Source organism: Urtica dioica, chromosome 9 (genome assembly GCF_054948205.1).
Source record: "Urtica dioica subsp. dioica isolate 48M chromosome 9, U.dioica_male_clone48M_v1_H2, whole genome shotgun sequence".
Classification (NCBI taxonomy): Eukaryota; Viridiplantae; Streptophyta; class Magnoliopsida; order Rosales; family Urticaceae; genus Urtica; species Urtica dioica.
This window is the reverse complement of record NC_142764.1, coordinates 15,939,663-15,965,134: the sequence shown is the minus strand read 5'-3', so window position 1 is coordinate 15,965,134 and position 25,472 is coordinate 15,939,663. Positions and strand designations below refer to the sequence as shown.

General features: G+C 38.4%; 1 protein-coding gene and 1 pseudogene across 1 annotated transcript; both read right to left on the bottom strand.

The window, feature by feature from the left end:
- Positions 1 to 10,534: 10,534 nt before the first annotated feature.
- LOC149385294 (putative pectate lyase 2 pseudogene) lies at positions 10,535 to 12,548 on the bottom strand (annotated as a pseudogene).
- Positions 12,549 to 20,998: 8,450 nt separating this feature from the next.
- Positions 20,999 to 21,622, bottom strand: LOC149385293 (uncharacterized). The gene has a single exon (XM_089626941.1). It carries the CDS (start codon positions 21,547 to 21,549, stop codon positions 21,133 to 21,135), a length of 417 nt encoding a protein of 138 aa, XP_089483067.1. The 5' UTR covers positions 21,550 to 21,622; the 3' UTR covers positions 20,999 to 21,132.
- Between the last annotated feature and the right edge of the window lie 3,850 nt (positions 21,623 to 25,472).

The following is a 25,472-nucleotide window of genomic DNA, read 5'->3' as shown; positions in this document are numbered from 1 at the left end:
GGTATTCGCCGGCAAATCACATCGATAACGATAAGTTCATTAGTACGGTTTACCCTCACTTCTACTAGATATCCCGGTAAACCAAGAGTATCTCCTGATAATCAGCAAAACTTGAATCTCGGTACTACATCAATAATGGAATTTCAATCTTTGCACATAACAAACACTTAATAGATAAATTAATGAGTTATTAAGTTATATAGCCACACGGTTATAGTGAATTGAGATATAGTCCACATTTGGTTAATTTCTTATAAATAGCCAAGTTAACTTATTAACAGATTAGTAAAAGACTTATTTAACTCAGCCAAACATGTAAAAAAAAAGGTAGTTAATAGGCTGCCACGTATGCAAGTTTGCTATTTACAAAGTATTTACCAAAGGTTGACTAATTTACAATTCTTATAGTTTAGGTGGCTTACGTAGCCAATTTTTTTGTAAATTAATCTATTCAATATTTACAAATATTCAACTAACTACCCTGTATTGACTCAATCAATAAACTATCCATAATATTTGGATAAAGTATAAAGTTCATACCGTAGGGAAATGGGACGAGGTCCGAAGCTTGAAGTGCTTGGAGTCGAATGAAACGTTGTCTTTCTTACATGATATCTTATTTGTTTAAGACTCCGAAGATTGATCACCCGAGAAGTACTGTCTCCACCAGTTATCTTTTGAGCCTTTGTTCCAAGCTCTGCAAGCTTCTAAGCACCCGTTGCCTAGAAAAAATCTGAGTTTGGTATTCGGAAAAATAGATAATATATCCTAATTTTGCTGTCCTACACAAGAAAATTTGGGGCACATTGACAACATGTTTTTCTTTCAAAAATCAATACTCTAATCGATCCAAATTGTGACATTATGTTGGTTCCAAATATAAGATCGTTGCACCGAAAACACACAGAATGAATCGGCAAAGAGAGGAAACGACAAGTTGGGGACACACTCTCCCTTGTTTACAACAACCACACTCTCTACTCGTGTTTATATATTTTAATATATGTATATGCACTGCAAAGAAGAGTGTAAGGAGGAATAAGAAGTGCTTCTGATAATGAATATCGAATAAGACTTGAGTTGGGAAGAAACTACAATGTGGTGGTATTTATATAGAAAACACATGATATGATATTACCTCTCTACCCTAACAAACGTGAGCTTCAAGTAAAAGCAACTAAAAATATTAAAACTAATAGCAAACTTGCTGAACAAGGCTAGCATGTAGGCTTGTAGTTTGTGCCTTTACTTGTTGACCAAGTCTAGCTTACAATCCACATTCTCCCCCGTAAACTTGACTTGGTTCGAGGTTCTTCACGCCGAGCAGTTCTCGCATCTCCGCGAATTTGACTCTTGCTAGGGCCTTTGTGATTATGTCCGCATGTTGCTCTCTGGTGTTGACAAACTCCACGATGATCTCCCGCTTCTCCACACACTCTCGAATGAAATGAAATCGAGTGTCGATGTGCTTGCTGCGTCCATGAAACACCGGGTTTTTCATCAGTGCGATTGCGGACTTGTTATCTACGTAGAGAGTCACTGGTTTTTGCTCGGTTGCAGTCACTTCACTCAATAAACTTCTCAGCCACAACGCTTGACACGCTGCTGCGGTCGCTGCCATGAACTCAGCCTCACAGGAAGATAGAGCCACAGTTCGCTGCTTCTGAGATTGCCAGGTGATCAGATTCCCGTTGAGATAGTATGCCATCCCTCCGGTCGGTAAAACCGACCAGTTCTTCAGCTTCACTTCCTCAATTGGATCCCGTAGCTCGTCGTTCCCTTCACATGAAGGGATAGCATGTGTTTCACTGCATTTGGTGTAGACTAGTAGCTTCTCCATGTTACGACTCATCATGCTCACTGCATATGAGAATGTCAGGTCGGGTGTGAGTTAGGTACCTGAGACACCCGATGACACGCCTATACTCTGTGGGATCCACTGGCGTTCCTTTTTCATCCTTCCCGAGCGATTTTCATCCGGACTCATCTCAACGCTTGATCTTCTTCGCATAGGCCGTCTGTCTCAACGTGATGCATTCCTTCTTTGATCGACCTCGATGCCAAGGTAGTATGAAGATAGTCCGAGGTCGCTCATCTCGAACTCTTTCATCATTTGCTCCTTGAATCCGTTTATGCCTTCTGCACTGGATCCAGTCACGATCAGGTCGTCGACGTACACACCGACGATGAGGGCCTCATCTCCGTTATTCCTCGTGTAGACTGCTTGCTCCTGAGAGCACTTCTTGAACCCAAGACTCTTCATACTCTTATCGAGTCGAGTGTTCCATGCACGTGGTGCTTGTTTCAACCCATACAGGGACTTTGACAACTTGTACACCTTGTGCTCTGCAATCTGATCTACAAAGCCTTTTGGCTTACCAATGTAGACTTCTTCTTCCAATTCACCATTTAGGAATGCCGATTTGACGTCTAGGTGATGGATTTTCCAGCCTCGATGAGCTGCGAGGGCTAGGATCAGTCTGATTGTGTCAAGTCTGGCTACTGGAGCAAAAACTTCCTCGAAGTCAACTCCCTTCTTCTGTACGTATCCTTTTGCGACCAATCTGGCTTTGTGCTTGAGGACATTGCCTTCTGAATCCTTCTTGAGTTTGTAGACCCACTTCAGACCAATGGACTTGTGACCTTTTGGAAGGTCGACTAGCTCCCATGTCCGATTCTTCTCAATGGACTCTAGCTATCTCTCCATTGCTTCCTACCATTCCTTCTCAGTGGCTGCTTCGTGATAGCTAGTTGGTTCCTCTTCACTAAGCAACAAGAGCTCATCAGGGCTCAACTCAAGCTCTCTTGCTTCTCCATAGACATCGGATAGGGGACGGATCCCTCTTGGTCCGTCCTTGATTGACGAGTCTCCCGAGATGGTTCTTCGTGAGCTAGAACTCTCTGGTATCAGGGTGCTCATCCTTGATCCTGAGTTGGGCGAGCCTGGTGGTGAGCTGGTTCCAAGGGAGCTAGTTCTCGTGGAGCTGGACATTGTTGGTCCTTGGCTGGGACTTTCCCCATCTTCCTGCTCGACCGCTCTGCCTCTTCGAGGATGAACTCCACTGAGTTTTGTTCGGGCTCTCCCTTCTCGTCGCGCCAGTCCCATTTCTTTTCCTCTTCGAACATGGCGTCTCTGCTCACATGTGCTTTGCCGTGTCGGGGGTCATAAAACCTGTGCGCCTTGCTCCCTTCTTCGGCGCCAAGGTACACCATCGGAAGACTCCGATCATCGAGCTTCTTGAGGTGTGGTCCCACAGTCTTCACATGTGCGGTGCACCCAAACACCTTCAAATGCTCCAGATGAGGTTTCTTCTCTTTCCATGCTTGGTAAGGGGTGCGCTCGCCTAGTGCCTTCGTCGGCAAGCGGTTGAGCAGATAGACCGCGTGTCTAACTGCTTCTCCCCAGAACCTTGCCGGGACATCCATGCTTTTCAGCAAACTCCTTGTTGTGTCCATCACAGTGCGGTTTCTTCTCTCCACCACACCGTTCTGCTGAGGCATGTACTGTGCAGTAAGGTGGCGTTCGACTCCATCTTCATTACAGAATTCTCCGAACTGCTGGGACGTAAACTCTCTACCTCGGTCGGTTCTCAAAGTCTTCAACTTGTGTCCAGACCGGTTCTCCACGACCCTCTTGAACTTCTTAAAAACTTCAAAGACTCCACTCTTCTCCTTGAGCGTATATACCCATATCCAACGGCTGTAATCGTCAACAAGTAGGAGAAAGTACTTACTTCCAGCTAGGGTCGTCGGGGTAATTGGACCACACAAGTCCGCGTGCACCAGGTGTAGGGGTTTCTCTGCTCGGAACTTGGCCTTGATCGGAAAAGGCACTCTTGCCTGCTTCGCGACCATGAAGCATTCACACAGCTGGTTGGGGTGTTCGATCTTCGGTACCCCAAAGGCCATCTCTTTTTCTCCCATCATCTTCGTAGCCCAAGCCGTGCGTGCCACAACCAAGCCGGGTCTGCTAGGGACGCCATTAAGCAGACAAGTTGGCCTGTCTCCAGGAGTATCTTGTATAACCTGTTTGGCGTTCTCCTCACCTTCATCAACATGGCACCACTACTGTTCCACATCTTTAAGTACAAGCCGGCTAGCACCACTGTGTTTCCGACCTCCGTCATCTGACCAAGGCTAATGATGTTACTCTTCAGCTTCGGGATGTAGTACACCTGGGTCAGTAGGCGTTGGTCCCCGCTTTTGCCTTGGAACAGGATAGATCCTCTGCCTCTGATTTCGACAATTGATTCATCGCCAAACTTCACGTTCCCTGTGATCTTCTCATCGAGCTCTTCAAACTTAGCTCGGTCTCTCGTCATGTGGTTGCTCGCACCATTGTCTAAATACCAAATGTCGGTATAGACTTTATCTTCTCCGTTTCTGAGGAGGTTCGCAATAACCTTGTCCTCGACAAGCATCACCGTCTCAGTGGCCGTCTTCTCTGGGCTGGGCCTCTTCTCGGCCATCATCAGCTTGGGTTCCGGGCTCGACTCTGCATCGACTGGCTCCTCCAGGTCGGTCTTCTCTCTGACCGGTTCTCGCCCGGGCTTGGCGTCTCTCTTGCCTACGACGCTCGTCTCCTGTTCGTCCCTGCGCACTTCCAAGTTCACTATCTGCTCGGTGAACATGAGTACATGTTGCTCGACTTCATGGAATCTCATCAGATTCGCTTCCTCGCCGTGGTTCTTGTTGCGGCACTCCGATGCGTAGTGCCCGAGCTTCTGACAATTATAGCACTTCACCGTGCTCTTGTCTCTTCGGGTCGTGGTGCCTTCCTGACGGGGTGCGCTGCTGCCACGACCTCGCATGTCTCGGCCTCGCCCTCGTCCTCGGCCTCTACCACGTGGTCGGCCATCTCCTCCGTACCCGCCATGCCTCGACGAGCTGGAAGAAGACTCGACTCCATGGTTCTTCTTCTGCTTGGCCATCCATTCTTCATGCGTGAGCATGAGGTGCTTTTCCTCTTCCTTGTCGCCATAGCCCCGAAGCCTCTCCTCGTGGACTTTTAGACGACCGATAACCTCCTCGACTGACATAGTCTTGAGGTCACCGAACTGCTCTATCGACGTCACGATCTGCATGTACTTGTGAGGTGCCGCTCTCAGGAACTTCTTGACCACGCTGGTCTCGTCCACCTGTTCACCTAGCGAATGAATACCTGTTACTATGGATGTAAGCTTCATGGCAAACTCGTCCACAGATTCACCGTCCTTCATATGGAGAACCTCGAACTCGTTCTTCAAGGTTTGAACCTTGGCTTCTTTGACGCGGTCTACGCCCATGTGCATCGTCCGCAACGTCTCCCACGCCTTTTTTGCAGAATCCTTCTCGGGTATCATGAGAAGGACATCTTCCGGAACTCCCTGATAGATGGCGGCGAGAGCCATCCTATCCTTGCGCACTTCGACAACTCCATCTTCTAAGGCCTCCCAAACGCCTTGCGCCTGGAGATTCACCCGCATCTTCAACGCCCACACTGAGTAGTTGCTCTTCGTGAGCATCGGGTAGTTGAGCGTCACGTTTCCTTCCTTCCCGATCTTCGTCGCCATCGTGTCTCCTCCGGTGGATTTGCTAGGTGACTCCATGTACTTCGGCATATGCTCTGATACCAAATGTTGGTTCCAAATATAAGATCGTTGCACCGAAAACACACAGAATGAATCGGCAAAGAGAGGAAACGACAAGTTGGGGACACACTCTCTCTTGTTTACAACAACCACACTCTCTACTCGTGTTTATATATTTTAATATATGTATATGCATTGCAAAGAAGAGTGTAAGGAGGAATAAGAAGTGCTTCTGATAATGAATATCGAATAAGACTTGAGTTGGGAAGAAACTACAATGTGGTGGTATTTATATAGAAAACACATGATATGATATTACCTCTCTACCCTAACAAACGTGAGCTTCAAGTAAAAGCAACTAAAAATATTAAAACTAATAGCAAACTTGCTGAACAAGGCTAGCATGTAGGCTTGTAGTTTGTGCCTTTACTTGTTGACCAAGTCTAGCTTACAATCCACACATTATACAAAATTAAATAAATAAATAAATAGAGTTCTTGTGTGACTTACGAGTGACGAGGCTTTAATAATCTGAGTGTTTTTCTTTCAGTGGCCTAACGTACAAAGATACATGCTATAAGAGTGAGATAGTGACGCACATTTGCACATACCGGCACAAGCTTTTTCTCTCGCACGAGAGAGCCACCGTTGAGGATAATTTGACTTCACTCCCTCTCTTCCACGGAACAAAAACATCACAACGCCAACAACGTCGATCTGAGAGGACTTTCTTCGAATACCTTCCAACCAGTGATCTCAAAATGATTTAAGAAAGTCGCACTAACAATTTAAAACTCTAACTACCACTCACCTAAAATTGTACTAACATAATACCTAAACTTACAGCCTATATCCCATAAATCATCAGATGGTTATTATCAATTTTTTTTAAAATTTAATGAGCTATTGCGATAATGTTTGTGTTGCCCATGTTCTATTTATTTTTAATTTTTTTTTAGAAGATTAAACATTTGTATACCTATCTTTCTTTACCTTTTGAAAACTTCAAGCTCAACTTACTAACTTCCACCCCTTTGTTTTCCCGAGCAGGAGTTAAATTTCAAATAATCATTGAACTTGATAAAAAGTAAACTTTAATTTGAATACTTAATCCCAAATCCATTAAAAAAAAACACTAACTTTTTCCGAGAGAAACTGGAAATAGAGAGAAAAAGATGAGACAAAAACATCGGCGAACTTGGACGGTGGTGTACACAGCGGAGAAAGGTGAAGCTGGCGGGCACAAATTGTTTTCTCGAACTCAGTGTTTTAAATTTCGGCAGATTCAGACGAAAATCGGAAGCGGCGTCATTGTCGAAGCAAAAGCGGCCAACGAAGAGCATGTTTTTTTATTTTGTCATCGTTTTTCACCGAATGTCGTCGTTTTTTATTTGATCATTTTTCGTCGAATGTCGTCGTCTTTCATTTTATCGTCGTTTTTTTAGAATTCTGCCGTTTGATTAAAAGTTCAAGAAAATTTGCATAATTAAAATTTGAACTTTGGCCTACGTTTGGGGTGCACAAGTAATTACCACTAGACCAAGTTACAATCTTGTTATATTTTATACAATTTTCATATAAAATATGCAAATCAATAATTTTAGGGTCCATTAGGAAAATATACAACTTAAACGTTTAACATTGCTAAATAACCAACGTTTGGTAAATCTTAGGTAAACAACCACTTTCATATATTTACAGACGTAAATCTTAGGTAAATAGCTTATTCCATATATTAGGTCACGTCATCATTTACGGCTATTCACCTAAGATTTACAAACGTTGGCTATTTAGCAATGTCAAACGTTTAAATTGGCTATTTTCCTAATTTTTTGATAATTTTAATATAAAAATCATATAAAAAGAAAAATAAAACAATAAAATTATTATTATAAATTAAGTTATTAAAAGTATGTCTCATATAAATTATAAAGATATGTATATCACATTTATACAACTAGATATATGTATTGGGTATAAATACGTTGAGATCGAAATTAATGAGAGTATTTGATATTATATTTGTACAAAAAAATTAGATATTGAAGAATATAAAATATAGGTGGCATGAATCTCAATTAAAAATTGAAGAAAATACATACATACATACATACATACTATGTAATATTATTTCCATCCGATTTTCCACCGGCATGTCGATTTTTCATCGAAAACGGCATTTGAAAACGACATTTTATTTGTCATTTTCCACATTTTTTATTCGGTTTTCCGTCGGCTAGTCGATTTTCCGTAAAACAAGAAGCTCGAAATGATATCGAAAACGAGATTTTGAGCCTTGCTCGAACTGATCCCTGCCAAATCGCAGTTTCAAATTCTGACCGAAACAAAATTGAAAGGAAACCTTTATTAAACGAATTCCGTCAATAAACAAAAAATCCTATAATTTCAAAGAATCTTAATCTCATATTCAAACTTCAAAGATCAAACCCTAATCTATCTTTCAGATTCTTCTCTCTCTTCATGTTTCTTCTCCAAGGATTGACGCCAAAAAACCTCGGGATAGAGACGATGAGGGAAGGTAGGGTAAGAGAAGATAGGGGCGGGGAAAGAGAGGGCCGGTGAGAGGAGAGAGAAGGCAGAGAAGAGAGGGTGAGATAAGAAAGGGATGGACAAAGAGAGGGCTGGAAAAGAGAGCGACGAAGAGAGAGAGAGAATGGGCTGGAGAAGACAAGACTTAGAAAATGTTAAAGTTTTTTTGAGCGAGAGTTAAAATATATTAGGGTTTCAAATATGCTACACACACCTCGGCGGGGTTAAAGTCCGCCGCGGTGGATACAAAATAAAATTACACAAAGTCTAACAGAATGAATATTGCGATCTCCCCCCACGGCTAGTGAAATTAAAGCCGTAACGGGAGTATATTTTCAAGGACCTAGCCGCGGCGCCATATGTTCCTGCCACGGCGCGCATACGAAACAAAGAAATAATTGTAATATTTAGTGTCCGGTTGCACGACAATAAAGTTTACTGTAGTACAAGTCATATCTAGATGCAGCATGGTTTATTCTCACCGGGCTCGGTCACAAAATCTGGTACGACATGCACATAATTTTCATGCAAACGTAACGTCCTATGAGGGACTTAAAAATCCATCCTACATCCATCAATCCCATGTACGACAGTTTGATAACTGTCGTGCAAGGTTTAAAATTTTAACATTGCACAACACACATGCACATAAATATTGTACAAGTGGCTTAATATATCTGCGTGCCGCGGTGCAACAATTCTCACCGCGCAAGGGGGTTTATACAATAGTTTGTGGCTAACTGTCGTGTAAACTATGTCGTGCAAGCTCATATTTATAGTAGTGTACATTCAAATCCCTACAATATAAAAATCCACCTATATATATATATATATATACGTATATTACCTATCGGTCTAAGAATTTTATCTTTTATCAATATTGAAATTACAATTGATGAGATGGTTATTGAACTACTGGTAGAAACTAATTGAAAAATCAACTACTTATGCAAGATTACATAAGCAAACAATGAAGTAAGTAGAAAAAGATATATAGGACAAAGAGATTTATGAACCCTGCTCAATTGCAACATTCATAGAATTCCTGTCATTTCCATGCAATCCTCTCCCAAAGATTGTCTCATCGAATGCACGAAATTACATGTTACTCACAAATTCTATACAAATTAAGCACAGCAATAGCACGCAATTTCCGAGCCAATTGTTGATGATGATCTTCAAGGCAGAGAGACTGGCTTAAGGCTAAGTCGCCATGTGAGATTAAAACAATCGATGTCTAAACCAAAAGAAAACCCAATGTGAGTTTTAACTAGGTTAGCAAGAATTTTTTTTGCACATCTGGTAGATCGAGTCACTGAATCCGATCATATAATTTCAAAGTAATCTGAAGTGAATATATAATATTTCTATTTATATTCGCGCGGGAAGGAAATGTAACTTAAGTGAAGGATCTTGAACAACGTGTTGTAGAAAGTATTGAACAACTAACAATGTTTTTCAAACCTAAGACTATGCGATATAGGATCCAATAAAAAAGTGATTTTAAGGCGTCAAGGCAATCGAACTCGTGGCCCAAGTACACCGGAATTGGCTTAATTACCCTAGTCCACTCCACGCATGTAGAATAAAGTAAGACATATTTTAGGTCATTATATACCTTAGACTGCAAAAAGCCTGAGCTCACCCGCTCGAGCTCAGCTCGGAGGGACAGTCGATCAGGTGACCTAGAGCTCTTTTAACGGATGCGTCTTGCTCAAATCTCTTAGATGAAGATTGGTCAAGCATCTATTTCTACACCGTCTCGCTCATTTTGGACTGAGGAGGAACACACTTCGTGAGCTGATGAGTGCATGATATCAATTTAATAGTGACGTGTCCTCTGCAATACATGGAGCTTGGAATCTAATTAATTTACAAGCTACTTCTAATTCTTCTTAATTTCTAAGAAAATCGGATTACAACGAGACCTTAATGCCGAAATCTAAAAATTAAAATCGGACTTTCAGTTATTAAACTTGAGAGTATTATTTGAGGAGATATCTCATTTCAACATTAACAGTTGTCTCTCTTCTCAGTCTCTAGTTTCTCAGTTCTTTTTGTCTCTATGTGCGTGTGCTTTTTTTTTTTCAAGCACAGCAGATAATACAATTTCCTCTCGCAAAATTTTTGTTTTCCTGGAATCTTTATTTTTCAATATACTCTTGTGGCAATTTTATAGGTTATTAAGCAAAATATAGGGAGCTCAAATAGATTACGTACTTTCTCCTCTGTAATAATTTACATTTTACATCTGTACATATTTTTTTTCCCTAAAATCTCAAGTCATTTGAAGACTAAGATGATATACATGATCAACGTTGACCCGATATCGAGATGGTAGTCAAAAAGAGAAAGATGGCGATATATATATCAAGGCAACCATGCATGAGAATGTCATTATATATGTTGACTAATTAGCATGGTTTACCCACAAAGCAACGAAGAGCACCGGCTTTGGCTGTCAAAGCAGGAACCAAGGAACCATGAGCGACTTTGAAGGTCTGTTTGGAAGTATATTTAGGGTAGCAACTTCCATAACCGGACTGAACAAAGTAAGCACCGTTCTTGAAAACGTCTCTGGAGGATCTCCATTTCCACTTCTTCCATCCAGAAATCTGACCCGCTCTCTTAGTCACCTGTTTTGCTGGCTTGTAATCGGGTCCCACAAAGTAGTTTCCGTCGCTGAAGATCGTCGGGTTCGAGCTTCCTCCCATGGCGTACATCTTCCACTCATCGTACTTGTTGTTTGCCACGTGTGCGTATCCGAACCTTACCCTGCGTTGTTATAAGATGACATGTCATTATAGTTAGGGTTTATATATAGAATATATGGAATTATTTTAAAAATAAAAGAGAGGTGAGTCATGCGTGTGCATATATATACCTTGGCATTCGTTCAGTGAGACCAGGTCCAAATCGATTAAAGGCTATTGTCACTCTCATGACTTTGTCTTCACTATAGTTGTCGTTGTGTCCCAGTAACATTACCTACAAATTTTTGTGTGTGAAATAATTAGAGTCAAAGACAATATTGTATAAAGTAATTAATTACGTATTAAAATGATCGAGCCACTAATGTTGATAGGTATTGTAATTATGAAATATATATATGCCCTCCTCAATATTATTCTGGTTCCATACTTTATTATGTCAAAATAAAAAATAAAGAGAGATAGCCGAATACTTATTTTATTTTCCTTCCTCCGCTGACTAAAATATAATTAATGAATTGATTTGCAAAATAGTCAGTTTTGAACTTGTAATAACACTTGTATGTATATATGATGTCTTCTCGTATATATAAAATTATGTATATGGGTCAAAAGTTATTGACACCTTAAAAAAAATAACTATTTTATAAAATTTAGTCAAACATTAATTATATTACCAATTAAAACATTTTGAGAATTTAGCTTGAATAGTGATCCATTTTACCATGCTTGGGTTTGGAATTGGGTGACCTCTACTGCAAGACTAAACTTTATTACATACAGTAAACAAATGCGGCATCAGCCTTATAAATAAATAAATAAAAACACCCTTCAATCAATAATCCAAACGCCTTATATATCTGAATAATGCCATGTCCAATGTGTATATTATATATACGTTAGTACGTAGTCAAGTAAGTCTAGGTATTGAATAAACTATCCCCACAAAAACAGAATGTTTAGGATTGCTTACCTTATCATGATTAGAAAAGAAGTTGTTGGAGATAGTAACAGCCGTGGAAGCCTTAACCACGTCGATAAGCCCATCGTAGCTCCTCGAAAACGAGCAGTGGTCGATCCACACATGCGAGGACGCGAACACAGTAATGGCGTCCCCATCGGAGCCTCCCCTGAGACCCACGTGGCTGACCGAGCTCATGACCATCCCTTTCTTCCCGGGCCGACAGTCCCGGATCCCGATCCCGTGCACGATCACGTGACTCACGCCCTGAATCGTCAGGCACGGCCCGTACCCGATCTCGACCCTCGATCCCCTTCCGTCGATGGTCTTGAAGCTGTTCACGATCAGCTCGTTCTCGAGCCGTATCACCATGTCCCGCGCGAACACAATCCACAGTGGCTCGGCCCGTGTGACGCCGTATCGGAGCGTCCCGCGTTTAGGGTCCGCCGCATCGTCGGCGGAGCTCGTCACGGTGTAGATTTTCCCGTACTTTCCCCCGATCGCCGCGCTGCCGAACCCGACCGAGCACTCGGCTAGGGCTCGCCGGTTCGCGGCCCAGTTCGGCTTTCCCCGCCAGCACGAGTCTATCGGGTTCATCGTTGACTTTGATGTTGACTTTGACTTCGGCGGTGCGCTTGTGTAGCCGTAGCCGTAGCCGTAGCCATAGGTGTCGTAGGCTTGGGCGATGTGAGTCAGAAGGCAGGGAATAACGAAGAGTAGTAGTGTGGACGTGAAAGTAGGGTTTAGGGAAGCCATGAGAGAAAAATATTATGTACGCTTGTTTGATAGGTTTATTGTCATAAGACTTTGGAGTTTTAGGGTTTATATATAAATATGTTTATGGTGGGTCACACGATGTTCGCGTCGTTGTTTGGTAAGATTTTTGGGGTCCGCAGTACTAGACGTGACTGCACGAACCATAAGGTCGGTTAACATTCGGATCCTATGGCCTTACTTTGTTTTGGAGTTTCAAATACTAATAATACTAAATATATATAAATAAATAAAAACTTTTTGTCGAATTATTCTTTCCTTAAGATTAGTTTAAATATATTTAGGTCATGTCTTAGTATTATTATAGGCGAAGTATAAATTTTTGGGGGATGTTTATTATTATGTCTCTCTCTCTCTCTCTCTCTCTCTCTCTCTCTCTCTCTCTCTCTCTGTATATACACACACGTGGAGGTATTCGGGTGCGTACTGCGTAGTAGATGGGCAAATAAGGACAAAATGACCTTTTTTTAAAGTTTTTAGAGTCTCTCCCCAATAATATATGTGTAGTATTTGTTTGGTGTCCCAATGAAATGACTGAAACCACTTAATATACCATAATAAGTAGGTATTGATTGTTTGACATTTAATCATTGTTACGTACTAATATATTAATGATTAATCCAACAATCCAATTAGAGAGAATCTTGACATTTTTCTCTTGCTAATGTTTTCACTTGGATACATAAAAATATGTAGAGCTGTAAACTATAAATCATTTTGAAAAAGTGAATGCTTATAAATAATTTATGGAGTCGTACTTAGGATAATCTGGTGGTAATTCCACACCACTTCCTGTGTGGAGGTCGTGGGTTCAATCCCCACTGCAGCAAAGCTGCCTTAAAAAAAAAATTATGGAGGCAAAAACTCTGAATCCAATTTATCAATAAAAGAAATAGGATCTATGAGCGATAAAAACACAAACACAATCTTAATTTATGCGAGATGTATAAATTAAATGTTACATCGTTTTCATATTCGAAAAACTCTTCTCCACCGCATACCATTGCTGACGTGAGTGTGAGCGCATGCAATGGAGAGATATATCTGTCTCACTATACATAACTAGTCGTATCTCTGTCATGCCACGGATGGATAATAGCACTTATATGATGATAAATATATTTGAAAAAATTATCCAAAAGCCTTTTTTTTTGAAGATATTGATTAGTAAAATAGTTCAAATTTCAAATTTTTAATTAGGAGAAATTAGACTGGCAATTGATCAATAGCCACTTTCTTTTAAAAAGTAGTTTAAATTTCATTTTATTAATAAAATAGCCGACTAAATTTAAAAATAGCCCTTTTGAAGATATCATAGTAAATTAATTAAATAAAAAGTAAATTTAACTAACTAAAGAGTAAATTTAATTTACTCTTTGATTAATATTTAAGTTATTGCTGACTCGGTGTGCTATTTTTTTTTATAAAATGAAACTTTAGATAGAATCTTATAATGAGTTAGAGAAATGTCTAATTGTAATAAATTCTTATTTTATTTTTAACATTATTTTTTGACGATTTATATAAGGTAATTTATCACTTTTAATAAACTTAATAATAAAATTATTAAAATTTAATAGTACTTGCACATTTTAATTATTTTATTAATTTTAGACAAACTTTATTATTTTAAAATCAATTAAATTTAATGGCCTACGTTGAACTAATATCATGTTGAACTATTGAGAGCTTAAAAAATAGATGAATCGGAGATTTGAACTTGGGGAATCTCAAACCTTCGTACGAAGCAATGAAAATAGGGTAAACTAGCAACGTAGTCATTTTGAAACATGGTTTTTGGAATCTAGCTAACATTTGGTAAATTTTGCAATCTAGCCATTTACTGAAATTTACGGATATAAAATATCTAATCTACCATTTTTCTTATACTTACTTGATCAAAACAATAGCCCACGTTTGACCGGTTTGAATTGTATACAGCTGATTAATATCAGATTTTTTCGCAATTTAATTTGATATTTAGCTAATTTAATAGGAGATTCGGTGATGTAATTAAAAGAGAAAGCTAATATTTATTTATTGAATAAGTCAAAGTCAAACACGTCAATGAATCCATGGGATTAGTCATGAACCGTTCAAAATTTGAAAATAAATTTGGAAAAAAAAAGAAGTTGGTTTATTTGATATTATGCGTGTGAATCCAGTAATGCAATAAATGCACAAAAAATTTACCATAATTAACAGAAATTAACAAATCATCGGAGATTAACAAAAAATTTCAAACATTTACACTATATTTGCTTACACGGCTATAATGTCCATTAAAGAAAAGCAATTTAATTTCAGCTTTTTGAATTCATAATAGGAGATTCGGTGATGTAATCAAAAGGGAAAAGAAATATTTATTGATTGAATAAGTCAAACAGGATAATGAATACACGTAATAACTCATGACCCGTTCAAAAATTAGAAAATAAATTTGGAAAACAAAAATACCGTATTAAATGTGTATTAAAGGAAAGAAAAGAAATCGGCTCTACCTGCACATATGTAAATTTACCATAATTAACATAAATTAACAAAGCAACGGAGATTAACAAACATTTACACTATATTTGCTTACACGGCTATAATGTTCATGAAAGAAATAAACGCTCAATAACCAACTTTGCCAAATATAGAATTTTTTTTAAAATTCGAAATATAAACCGAATATAACAAATTCGGCTACAAACCCAAGTTTCAAAACGTGGGCTAGTATTTTTGAAACCAAACCAAGGCTAATATAGTAAATACCATCTTACATAAATATGACACGTCATCAAATTTGGCTAGATTCGAAAATTAAACGAAACGTTGGCTAGATTACAATTGCAACGTTTGATGTGGCTTAGATTACAGTAATGTTGATCGTTTAGTCGACGTCAGGTACATTGAGAATTTGATCGACTAATTTTTCATGGAACTATATATTGAAAAGTTCGGTGTCAGTAATTGACATCATGGCACAACTAACGCTAAGCTTATCACTTCTAATACACACCAAAGGACAATATTATATAATACAAAGGGGAGTTGACACTAATAATACTATCTCAATGCCACTTACCAAATTTAGCCCAAAACCAAAAAATTGACACATGTAGTATCTATGCCATTATGTAAAGACTATTATACCCTCATAATTCTTTTAAATGTATGCATACTCATCTTCCTGGTTATTCTCCATCTTTTTTAAAAAAAAACCCTCTCTCTCTCTCTCTCACGATCCCCCATTGTTTCTCGCTCAAAAAAATCGCCCACGTTCTCTTCCAGTTCGCACCTCTTTGTTTCTCGCTAAAAAAAATAGCCGCGCCCACCTATCGCCCATTCTCTCTCGCACATTCTCTTTCTTTCTCGTTCAAATAACTCGGCCGATCTCTTTGTTGGAATTTTGAAGTTTTCGCAATAAATCGGTGAAGGAGAAGAAGAGACAACACCCGTGTGTTAATCTTCATATCGAGGTAAAGGCAGAAACTCTATTTATTTCTCAAAATTGATATTAAACCCTAAAATTGATTGAAAACTCTATTTAACCTCAGATTCTTTGATTTAGGGTTTCGGGCTCAAATTTTTTTTGGGTGTTTGTGTGTATTTATGATTGGGCGAGTGTGTGTTTGTGTGTATTTGTGTGTATGTGTGTATTTATCCTCAGATTCGGGCTCGTGTGTGTATTTGTGTCACTCTGTAGTGTTTGGCCGAGTATGTGTTTGTGTCACTGTGTAGTGTTTGGCCGAGTATATGTTTGGACGAGTATGTGTTTGTGTATGTATTTGTGTTTGGACGAGTGTGTGTTTGTATGTATTTGTGTGTGTTTGGCCGAGTATGTGTTTGTGTCACTGTGTAGTGTTTGGCCGAGTATGTGTTTGGACGAGTATGTGTTTGTGTGTATTTGTGTTTGGACGAGTGTGTGTTTGTATGTATTTGTGTGTGTTTCGGGCTCGTTTGTATATTTGGTTGAACAATGTTTGTGTTTGGGCGAGTGTGTGTTTCGAGGTCTTTTGTATTTGTGTGTATTTGGTTGAACAATGTTTGTGTGTATTTGTGTGTTATTGCATGAATTATTCTTGCATGTTTGTGTGTGTTTGATTAAATTTCGGTAGGTTTTTGTGTTTGTTTGCATGTTTGTGTGTGTTTGATTGAATCTCGGTAGAGTTTTTGTGTTTGTTGCATGTTTGTGTATGTTTGATTGAATCTCGGTAGGTTTTATCGTCACTTAGTCTACAAACCCATTTGGATCCTGGTTCGTGACATATTGGTAACGAACTGGTTGAGTTCGTGACCGATGTGTCACGAGCTCGCTGACTTCGTGACATATGTGTCACGGACTGACCCATTTCCTGACACTTCTGTCACGAAGTGGGTGACTTCGTGACACATCTGTCACGGAGTCAGTGAGTACGTGACATATCAGTCACGAACTCAACCATTGTCCATGACAGATGTAACACGGAGTGAATCCACTCCGTGACAAATGTGTCACGAAGTGATTCACTTCGTGATAGATGTGTCACGGAGTGAATCACTTCGTGACACATTTGTCACGGAGTGTATTCATTCGTCAGCCGGCTTACTTTGTTATTTTGCTCATGGGTAAATATTTTAATTCTTAATTTTACATTCTTAATGACACATTTTAATTAAAGCATGCGTTTTTTGTTCCTTCATAAATGATTGTGGCATGTTTATGATCAAGACTGCCGAGTTTTTGGTGCACGACCTTCCATTGTCTGATTTGAAATAAAAGGACATGCTCATGTATCGACAGAAGATGACCACTGAATTATACCGACACAGAGCGCTAAAACTACACACGCGTGGAAATGTCAATGTTGAGGCTACTTAAAATTATGTGTTTAAGATTGTACGTATGTGTTTCTAACTGTATATATGTGTGTTTAGAACTTTATGTATTGTCTTGACATCAATTTCTGAGTTTAGAATTTTATGTATTGTTTCGAAATTAATTTATGTGTCACAAGGTGACCTCATTTCATGACAGTTGTGTTTTATAAACCATTCTTAACAATAAACTCAATATCACGGACTGAGATCACTTCGTGACACATGAGGTGAAATATCACAATTCCAATATCACATTACACAAGCGAGTCCAACAAAAGTCATACCAAATCAAATGTAATTTTATTTTTTAAACCATTCAATACATCTTCAACTCATTTGAACAATAACACAATACCTATGAATAAAACAACAACAACCAGCATTTTAATCTTGAATAATTCAGATATAATCAGTTGTTCCAATTCACTGGCTTCAGTTGGTTCTTCGTGTTTAAAGTCTTTATCGACAAAAGATGGTATCTGGTTTTCCAATGAATTTATCTTCCTTAGCAGCCCTGGAATGATTTGAATCGATCTTGGGCACATAGGTGGGTCAATCCATTCTAAAAATCCGCATCCATTGAATTTCTTTATCTGTCACAACCATAAACCAAAGAATATTTATTTACAAAATCTTAAAAAGAATAGAAACATTTCCTTATTTATAAGATTTCTAGACGGTTTCTAGGATAACGAGAAACATATTCAAACCTTAGACTCGGGGCATCCATAAAATCGTCTTCCAGGGTTATCAACAGTCCAGGAAGTTCGTTCAACTCCATTTAGACCACACGAACATGAAGGAGGACGTCGTCGACGCTCGGTACCACCTCCTATATTTCCTGAAACGTGCGGCTTCCGACGTGTTGACGAACTGCAATCACTCGACTCCATCGTGATTGTATCAACATTAATTGTTATTTAATTCAGAAAGAATAGAATAAAAAATATCAACAACATGGTAAAATTGTTATTTCCAGTTCGTGACACTAGTGTCACGAACTGGATTCACTTCGTTACGCTCTGGAAAAATCGGGAATTCAACAAAAAACACCATTTTGACAAACAAATCACACTCAAACACAATGGAACCTATTTCAACATGAATCAAAACAATTAAACATGTTCTTGTATGTTAAAGATAGGAAGAACTTACCAAAATTTGTTTGAAGAATTTTGGATCTTTGATTTGAACGAAGATGAGCTTGGATCTTTAATATTGAACAACCACTTTTGATTTTCAGAAAACAAACTTCAAGTTTGGGTTTTAGATAAGTTTATAATTATTACATTAGGAGTTGGGTTTCAAATGGGTTTCAGAGAAAGAAGAAGAGATTCCGGCGACAACGTGTGCAGATTCCGGCGAGGAAGAAGAAGAAAAACATTGGGTTTCAAATGTGTTTCATAGGAAGAAGAAGAAAAACGTTGGATTTCAAATGAGTTTCAAATTTTAGCGTGAGAAGTTCCTGAATAGAGGTTGAGTGTGTATTGAATAGGGTTGGGGGTAGTTGGGTCAACATTTATTTCTCTCACCAAACTTTAGAATTAGTTTTGTCAATTTTTTGGTTTTGGGCTAAATATGATAAGTGACATGGAGATAATATTATTTGTGTCAATTTCCCTAATACAAACGACAACACATAAAGTCTAATTCACACTAAACGACAACACATAAAGTCTAATTCACACTAAACGACAACAATACAAAACAAAGGATAACAACACTCTAACATACTTTTTTTTCCCCCTAAATAGTAACAACTATGTTTTCTGAACACTTTAATTAGTAACGATAGACATGAAAGTATACAGTTGTTATAATTAACAACAATTGTAGATATATAAGTCTATAATTACTAATAAAAGTGTCCAAAAACATAATTGTTATTATTTTAATCTAAATATCAAAATTGGTACCAAGGCCATTTATAGCACAAAGCAAAAGTATATGTTGAAGTATAAAAAGGCTTATATAATTATACTGCTTCTAAAAGTGGAATTGTCAAGACACAAAATACAAATGCCCAACATTTTAAATGCGTATTACATATTAAACAGTTATACATCTCGTCCAAAGAAAATAGAAAGAGATTGCAGTAGCGTGCATTATGAAACTAGGGTGCTTGAAGTATGAAGTGCCTCGCAGTGGCCTTGTGGTGTAGGAAAGAGGTGTGGGTTTATAAGCTTTAAGTCAACAAAATTCATAGAAAAAAGGAAACAAATGGGTAAACTGGAGACTAATAGAGTATGATACAATTGGACTTTCTTATAGTAATTTATTAAGGAGTTGTAATACTCTAATTAATGATAGTTACTCTAATTAATGATAGTTAAAAAATTATACTTTTTTTAATATATCATTTTTTTAAAGTCTAATTTTTCGTTTTCGCCTCAGATCTCGGTATATGTTGGATCGGCCCTGGAGGCAGAAGTAGTGCTTAAAATATTGAGATTTACGATTGCTATCTCGCCGATATATAGTCAATTATTGAGCTCCTAATAAAGAACGAGTAATATTTTTTTTCTTTTAAGATTTTACCGAGATCTATTATGAGTATCTCACTATTCCTAAATATATCTTACCAATCGCAAAATATCTAAAATCACTTAGAAATTGTCTAAAATTAAAGCTCTTTCTTGCTAGAATATCGTATTATTTTGGTCTTATATTTATGGCTTCTTTTTGGTTTTTACAAAAAATCGATGGTAATTCAGCTCTTTCTCTGCACATGAGAATTTTGAAGGTTGGGATATTTTATTTTCAGTTCTTTTGTTTGTTTGTTGGAATTATAGTAGTTGTATGTGTTTCAATCATGATTTAGGAATATATATTAAGAAATTTATAAGCAAGTAAGTCACATCAAATATATTATTTGCTTATACTGATGTTATTAGCAACAATTAATTAACATTTTGTTCGAATAAGAGAAAATTATTTGAACAAAATTATCAATATTTAATTATTGTTAATAAAATCAATAGAGCTAATTAATTATAATTAATCAATCGTTAACGATTATGCAAAGCTAAGATTTCTATATTGTTAGATAACTAGAGAACCTTATATAAATCTATTTGGAACAAATTTGGCAGCCGCGAATATTTTAACCATGTGCCCCACTTAACTATGAATTGAAACAAGTATGTAAATTTTTTTTTTCGCTAATTACTTTTAATATATAGTTTATCTTGAGCGCTCTGTATCAAACCCTCCTTCCTTTAAGGCAAATTTGGATGAAGGGAGTATTTTGAACTTTTTATTTTGTTAACATTTTGATGAACATAATTGTTGCTACTTCTATCGGTAACAGTATATATGTCGATTTTGTATCGATACATTAGTAGCACTATTTCGAATTCTATGTCAGCTATTTCATATGTTCCTAAAAGTTTGATATTTATGTCCGTATCTCTATCTTAATCATTGGATAGAACCGCGCACTAATTACATAAATTATTGTCATTTATAATTCAACAAGAAATACATATCAAATAATAGTAATTATGATAGTACAACATAGTACAACACGATCTCTTACTTTTTAGGACAAACAATACAAGCCAAATAGTTAAATTACACAATTAGACTGAATAAGAATATTTATATAGCCAAACCCTTATATTAAACATAAACGATCAATCGTAAATAATTTTTGTATAGTATATGTATTCACGTCTACTTTTTGAGTCATGGATATATACGGTATTATATTGAGTAAAATCTAGTCTCCATAGCTACACATACCGTAGACACAGGAATTCCCTTTGCGACACCTATTACTACAAGCCCCACAATTGGTCCGGTCGGACTTAGGGTTCACACACTTTCCTTTGCAACAAATCTCCCAAAAGCCACACCTCTTCCCACACGCCCCGCAGTTGACCCGGTCGGCCCACGTGTCAACGCATCTCTTCTTACAGCAATCCCGGCCCGGGCTTCCCTTTGCCCGACAAACCCTAGGGTACTTATCGCACGTCATCTTTGCCGCGGAGATTCTTATCTGCCCCGATCCCAACAAGACCCGACTAGTTTCCGAGAGAGAACCCCGGGTTTGGGTGTCGTGTTGGAGAGACAGATCCGCAACGGCTAGAGCCGTTGCCAAGGTTAACACTAAGAGCATTGTGCTTAGGGTTTTCATGTTTTTTTTCCCTTGTAAATACTCTTTTTTGGTACGAGGAGAATTGATATGTGATGAATATATAAGAAGTGGTTTTTATAATAGAGTTGAGGTTGTATATAATTATGTGTTTAGTATATATAGAGCGAGAGGAGTAGGAGAGTTTGATCAATATGTGTGCTATGTCAGAATGATAATTAGGCGCGTCAACTTTCTTTATAGTGGTTTGGTCGGATTCAAAGGTATGGTATATGTTACGGAGTTTAAAAGTTAGGCGATCGTAGAATTATTATACGCTTCAAATTTAGGCGAGAATATTTGTTTTGAACATAATTAAGAAGAACCATAAGGAGTAAACATTATGTTGGATACGTAGATTATGTGTGTACGTTTCTTAAGTTATTGTTCCCACTGAGATATATATATATATATATATATATATATATATATATAGTTTGATTATGCGGCATCCTGCTAAGTTTGTAATCCAAATGTGCTGTTTACAATGTTAACAAAACGGATAGCTAAATTTGAAATTAATAAATTTTCTAAAGAGCCGAGGTTTACCTCGTTTAGTAAAATATCTTAAATTAAAAAAAAAATTGTTTAAATATCATATTTTAAAAAATATTTTTTTCAATGTCATTAAGTTTATAAATTAATAGATTGCTTATATACAACATCAAAAAATTTAACTTTGGTTGTTTTCCTAAAAACTCAAAATTTTGGTGATTTTGCAAATAAGTTTCAAATTACTATTTTGTATAATTTTTTTTTTCTTAACAAACATATAAATGGTTATATTTTCAGAAGAAAAAAAAAATTAGACAAAGTAATCGTTCTAAATCATTGAGATATATAAGCCCAGATTTTAAGTTTGTAAACAAATAGCTTAACTTTAACTATCAACAAGTTATTTAATGTATCATTAATTTTAATTGATTAATATTTCTCACTTGTTTAATTTTGTTTGAGTAATGAATTTTCAAAATTATATGTGATTCGTGTTTTTTAAAGTTATTTGTCATACGTAAATTTATAAAATAAAAATATATTTATGTTTGCGCTATTGGTGTTTTTATTTTATAAATAAAATATTTTTAATGTATAAAATCATATATAATCTTAATAAATTATTAACACAGTATTTTATTTGTATTAAATTCTCTGATTGTCTTAGTATTTTTAGGCAAACCTTAACTTCTATAACTTTTTAGAAAAACAGTCAAAGTTAAAGTAGGAAAGATGAGTGGTTCTTAGCATAGTCTAGTTAGTAATTTCACACCATTTTCAAAGTGGAGGTCATGAGTTCAATCTTCACTCGTAGCAAAACTGCCCTAAAAATGTAGGAAAGAGGAGGATACATTTTCCACAACTGTTAAGAGAAAAAGTTTAGAGCAAGATGTTGTTCTAAAGGAGAAGAAGATAAGAAAGACCGTGGATGAGGCATTCATCTCCACCCCAAAATCAATGGAGGCTGACGTTCAACTCCGTCGAGTCTAATGAGTTGTCTCGGCTGGAGCGCTCGGGGTATGAGAAATCATGATGCGTTACGAAAACTCCACAAACTTCTACAGAGCTTTCCCCATGTATCATTCCTGTGTGAAACCCTTCTTTCCGGCCAAATGGCTCATAAGATGGGTCGGAGAGTTGGCTATATTAACAATTTGGCGGTTGACAGTGTCAACCGAAGTGGGGGCTTGATTTTGATGCGGAAGGATGAGCAAGGTGTCAATATTCTCAACTACTCGTTGGCATATTGATCCGCTGGTCTCTGATAATCTTGGCCGCTGATGGAGATTCACAAGCGTCTACGGCGAATCGCGTACCGATCAGCGGCACCAATTTTGTGAGCTCATGACTAGACTCAAGCACAATTCACAGCTTAGTGTTGTTTGGGAGATTTTAGCAAAATCATGGAAGAAAAGGGATAAGTGTGGCGGCTCCGGCGAAGTATGCACTACTACAAATTCACATTTCTGGTGCGGAAAGGTATTAGGTGCGACATGTCGCACCTAATAGTCGCACCTAAACCAATATTAGGTGCGACATGTCGCACCGGATATTCCGCCAGATGACTAAAAATTTCGCTAATCTTTAGTGGTATCCGGTGCGACATTGTCGCACCTGATGTGTTTTTGTCGCACCTATTACTTTTAGGTGCGACAAAGTCGCACCAAATACCATTAGGTGTGACTAGTGTCGCACTTAGTAGTTTTAAAATTTAAAGTTGTCAGGCATATTCCCCCGAAATTTTTCGAGTTTGGGATTTCATATCCGGTGCGACAGTGGTGCGACATGTCGCACTGGATATTATTATTAGGTGCGACATCGTCGCACCTAATAGTTTTAGGGGTTTAAAAACCCCAAACGCATTCTTCTTCTTCCTCGCCCGAAATTTTCTTCAAGTTTTGCCGACCCTCCTTTGCCGAAGCTGCGTCCTCCGACACCTCGCTGCCCCACCGCCTGTCGTCCTTCCTTTGCCCGCCGCGTCCAACCTCGCCGTCCTCCTTCAAGGTACGTCTCTCTCTCTCTCTCTCTCTCTCTCTCTCTCTCTCTCTCTCTCTTTCTCTCTCCCTCTCTCTCTCTCTCTGTGTCTCTCTCTCTCTCTCCCTCCATCTCTCTTTCAATCTCACTCAGCTCTCTCTCCATCTCCGACCAGTTTGTCCCGCCCCGCCATCCCGCTGCCCCATCGCCCCGCCACCAGCGTCGCTGCCCTGCCCGCCCCTCGTCAATCCCTGCCGCCTCGCCGCCCCGCTGCCCACCGCCCCGCTACCCCATGCCCCGCGTCCAGCCCCGCCGCCCTGGTACGTCTCTCTCTCTCTCTCACCTTTATCCCCATCTCACTTTGTCTCTCTGCAGGTTCGTCCCGCTCCCAACGACTAGCCCCGCTCGTCGCCCGTGAACAGCCCGCTCGTCGACACCGACTTGCCGCAGCCCGGGACCAGCCCGCCGCCCCGCTGCCTTACCGCCCCGCCACCAGCGCCGCTGCCCTGCCCGCCCTCGTCAATCCGTACCGCCTCGCCGCCCCGCTGCCCCGCCACCCCGGTACGTCTCTCTCTCTCTTTCTCTCTTTCTCTTTCTCTCTCACCTTTATCCCCATCTCACTCTGTCTCTCTGCAGGTTCGTCCCGCTCCCAACGACCAGCCCCGCTCGCTGCCCGTGAACATCCCGCTCGTCGACACCGACTTGCCGCAGCCCGTGCCCGACCTCGCCGCAGCTTGGTCACTCGCAGCCCCCCGCCGTAGCTCGTTGCCTCGTCGTCGCCTCGGAAAAGGTTAGTTATTTTAATAATATGTAATATGTTAGATTATATTGATTAAGTTGATTACTTTTAATAATATGTAATATGTTAGATTAGATTAATTAAGTTAAAAGTAACATATTAAATTAATTAGTAACATGTTTAGTGTAATTTAATGTAATTGTAACATATTTTGTTTAATTTGATTGCAATTTGTTGAATTAGTAACATGTTAAATTTAATTTAAACTTATTGAAAATTTATTGCAACCGAGTTACGGAGGCTCGGTTTATTATTTAGTATGTTAATAGATAGTCCTGGTTGGTTATATATGTGTTTTTTTTTTTTTAAATTGCAGATTTTGGTTAGTCAATATTATAGGGGAAACTCTGCTGAATTTTTGGTAGAATAAAACGTATTTGTAAAAAAAAATAACTCTTTCGACAATATATTTTAACGAATTAACTAATTTGTCGAAATTGGTTAACTCGTTAATGAAATCATCAGTGAAGTGAATTTGTATTAACGATTCACTCTCAATTTCATAACAATTCACTCTAAATTTCAAATATTAACGATTCACTCTCAATTTTACCTCTCAATTTCTTAATAATTCACTCTTACAAAATGAATTATAACGATTCATTTTTATCTCTCAATTTCTCGTCTCATTTAGCAGAATGTCAAATCCAAGTAGAGA

Excerpts from the sequence above, each read along its gene's own strand:
- LOC149385293 (XM_089626941.1), bottom strand. The coding sequence starts at position 21,549 with ATGAAAACCCTAAGCACAATGCTCTTAGTGTTAACCTTGGCAACGGCT.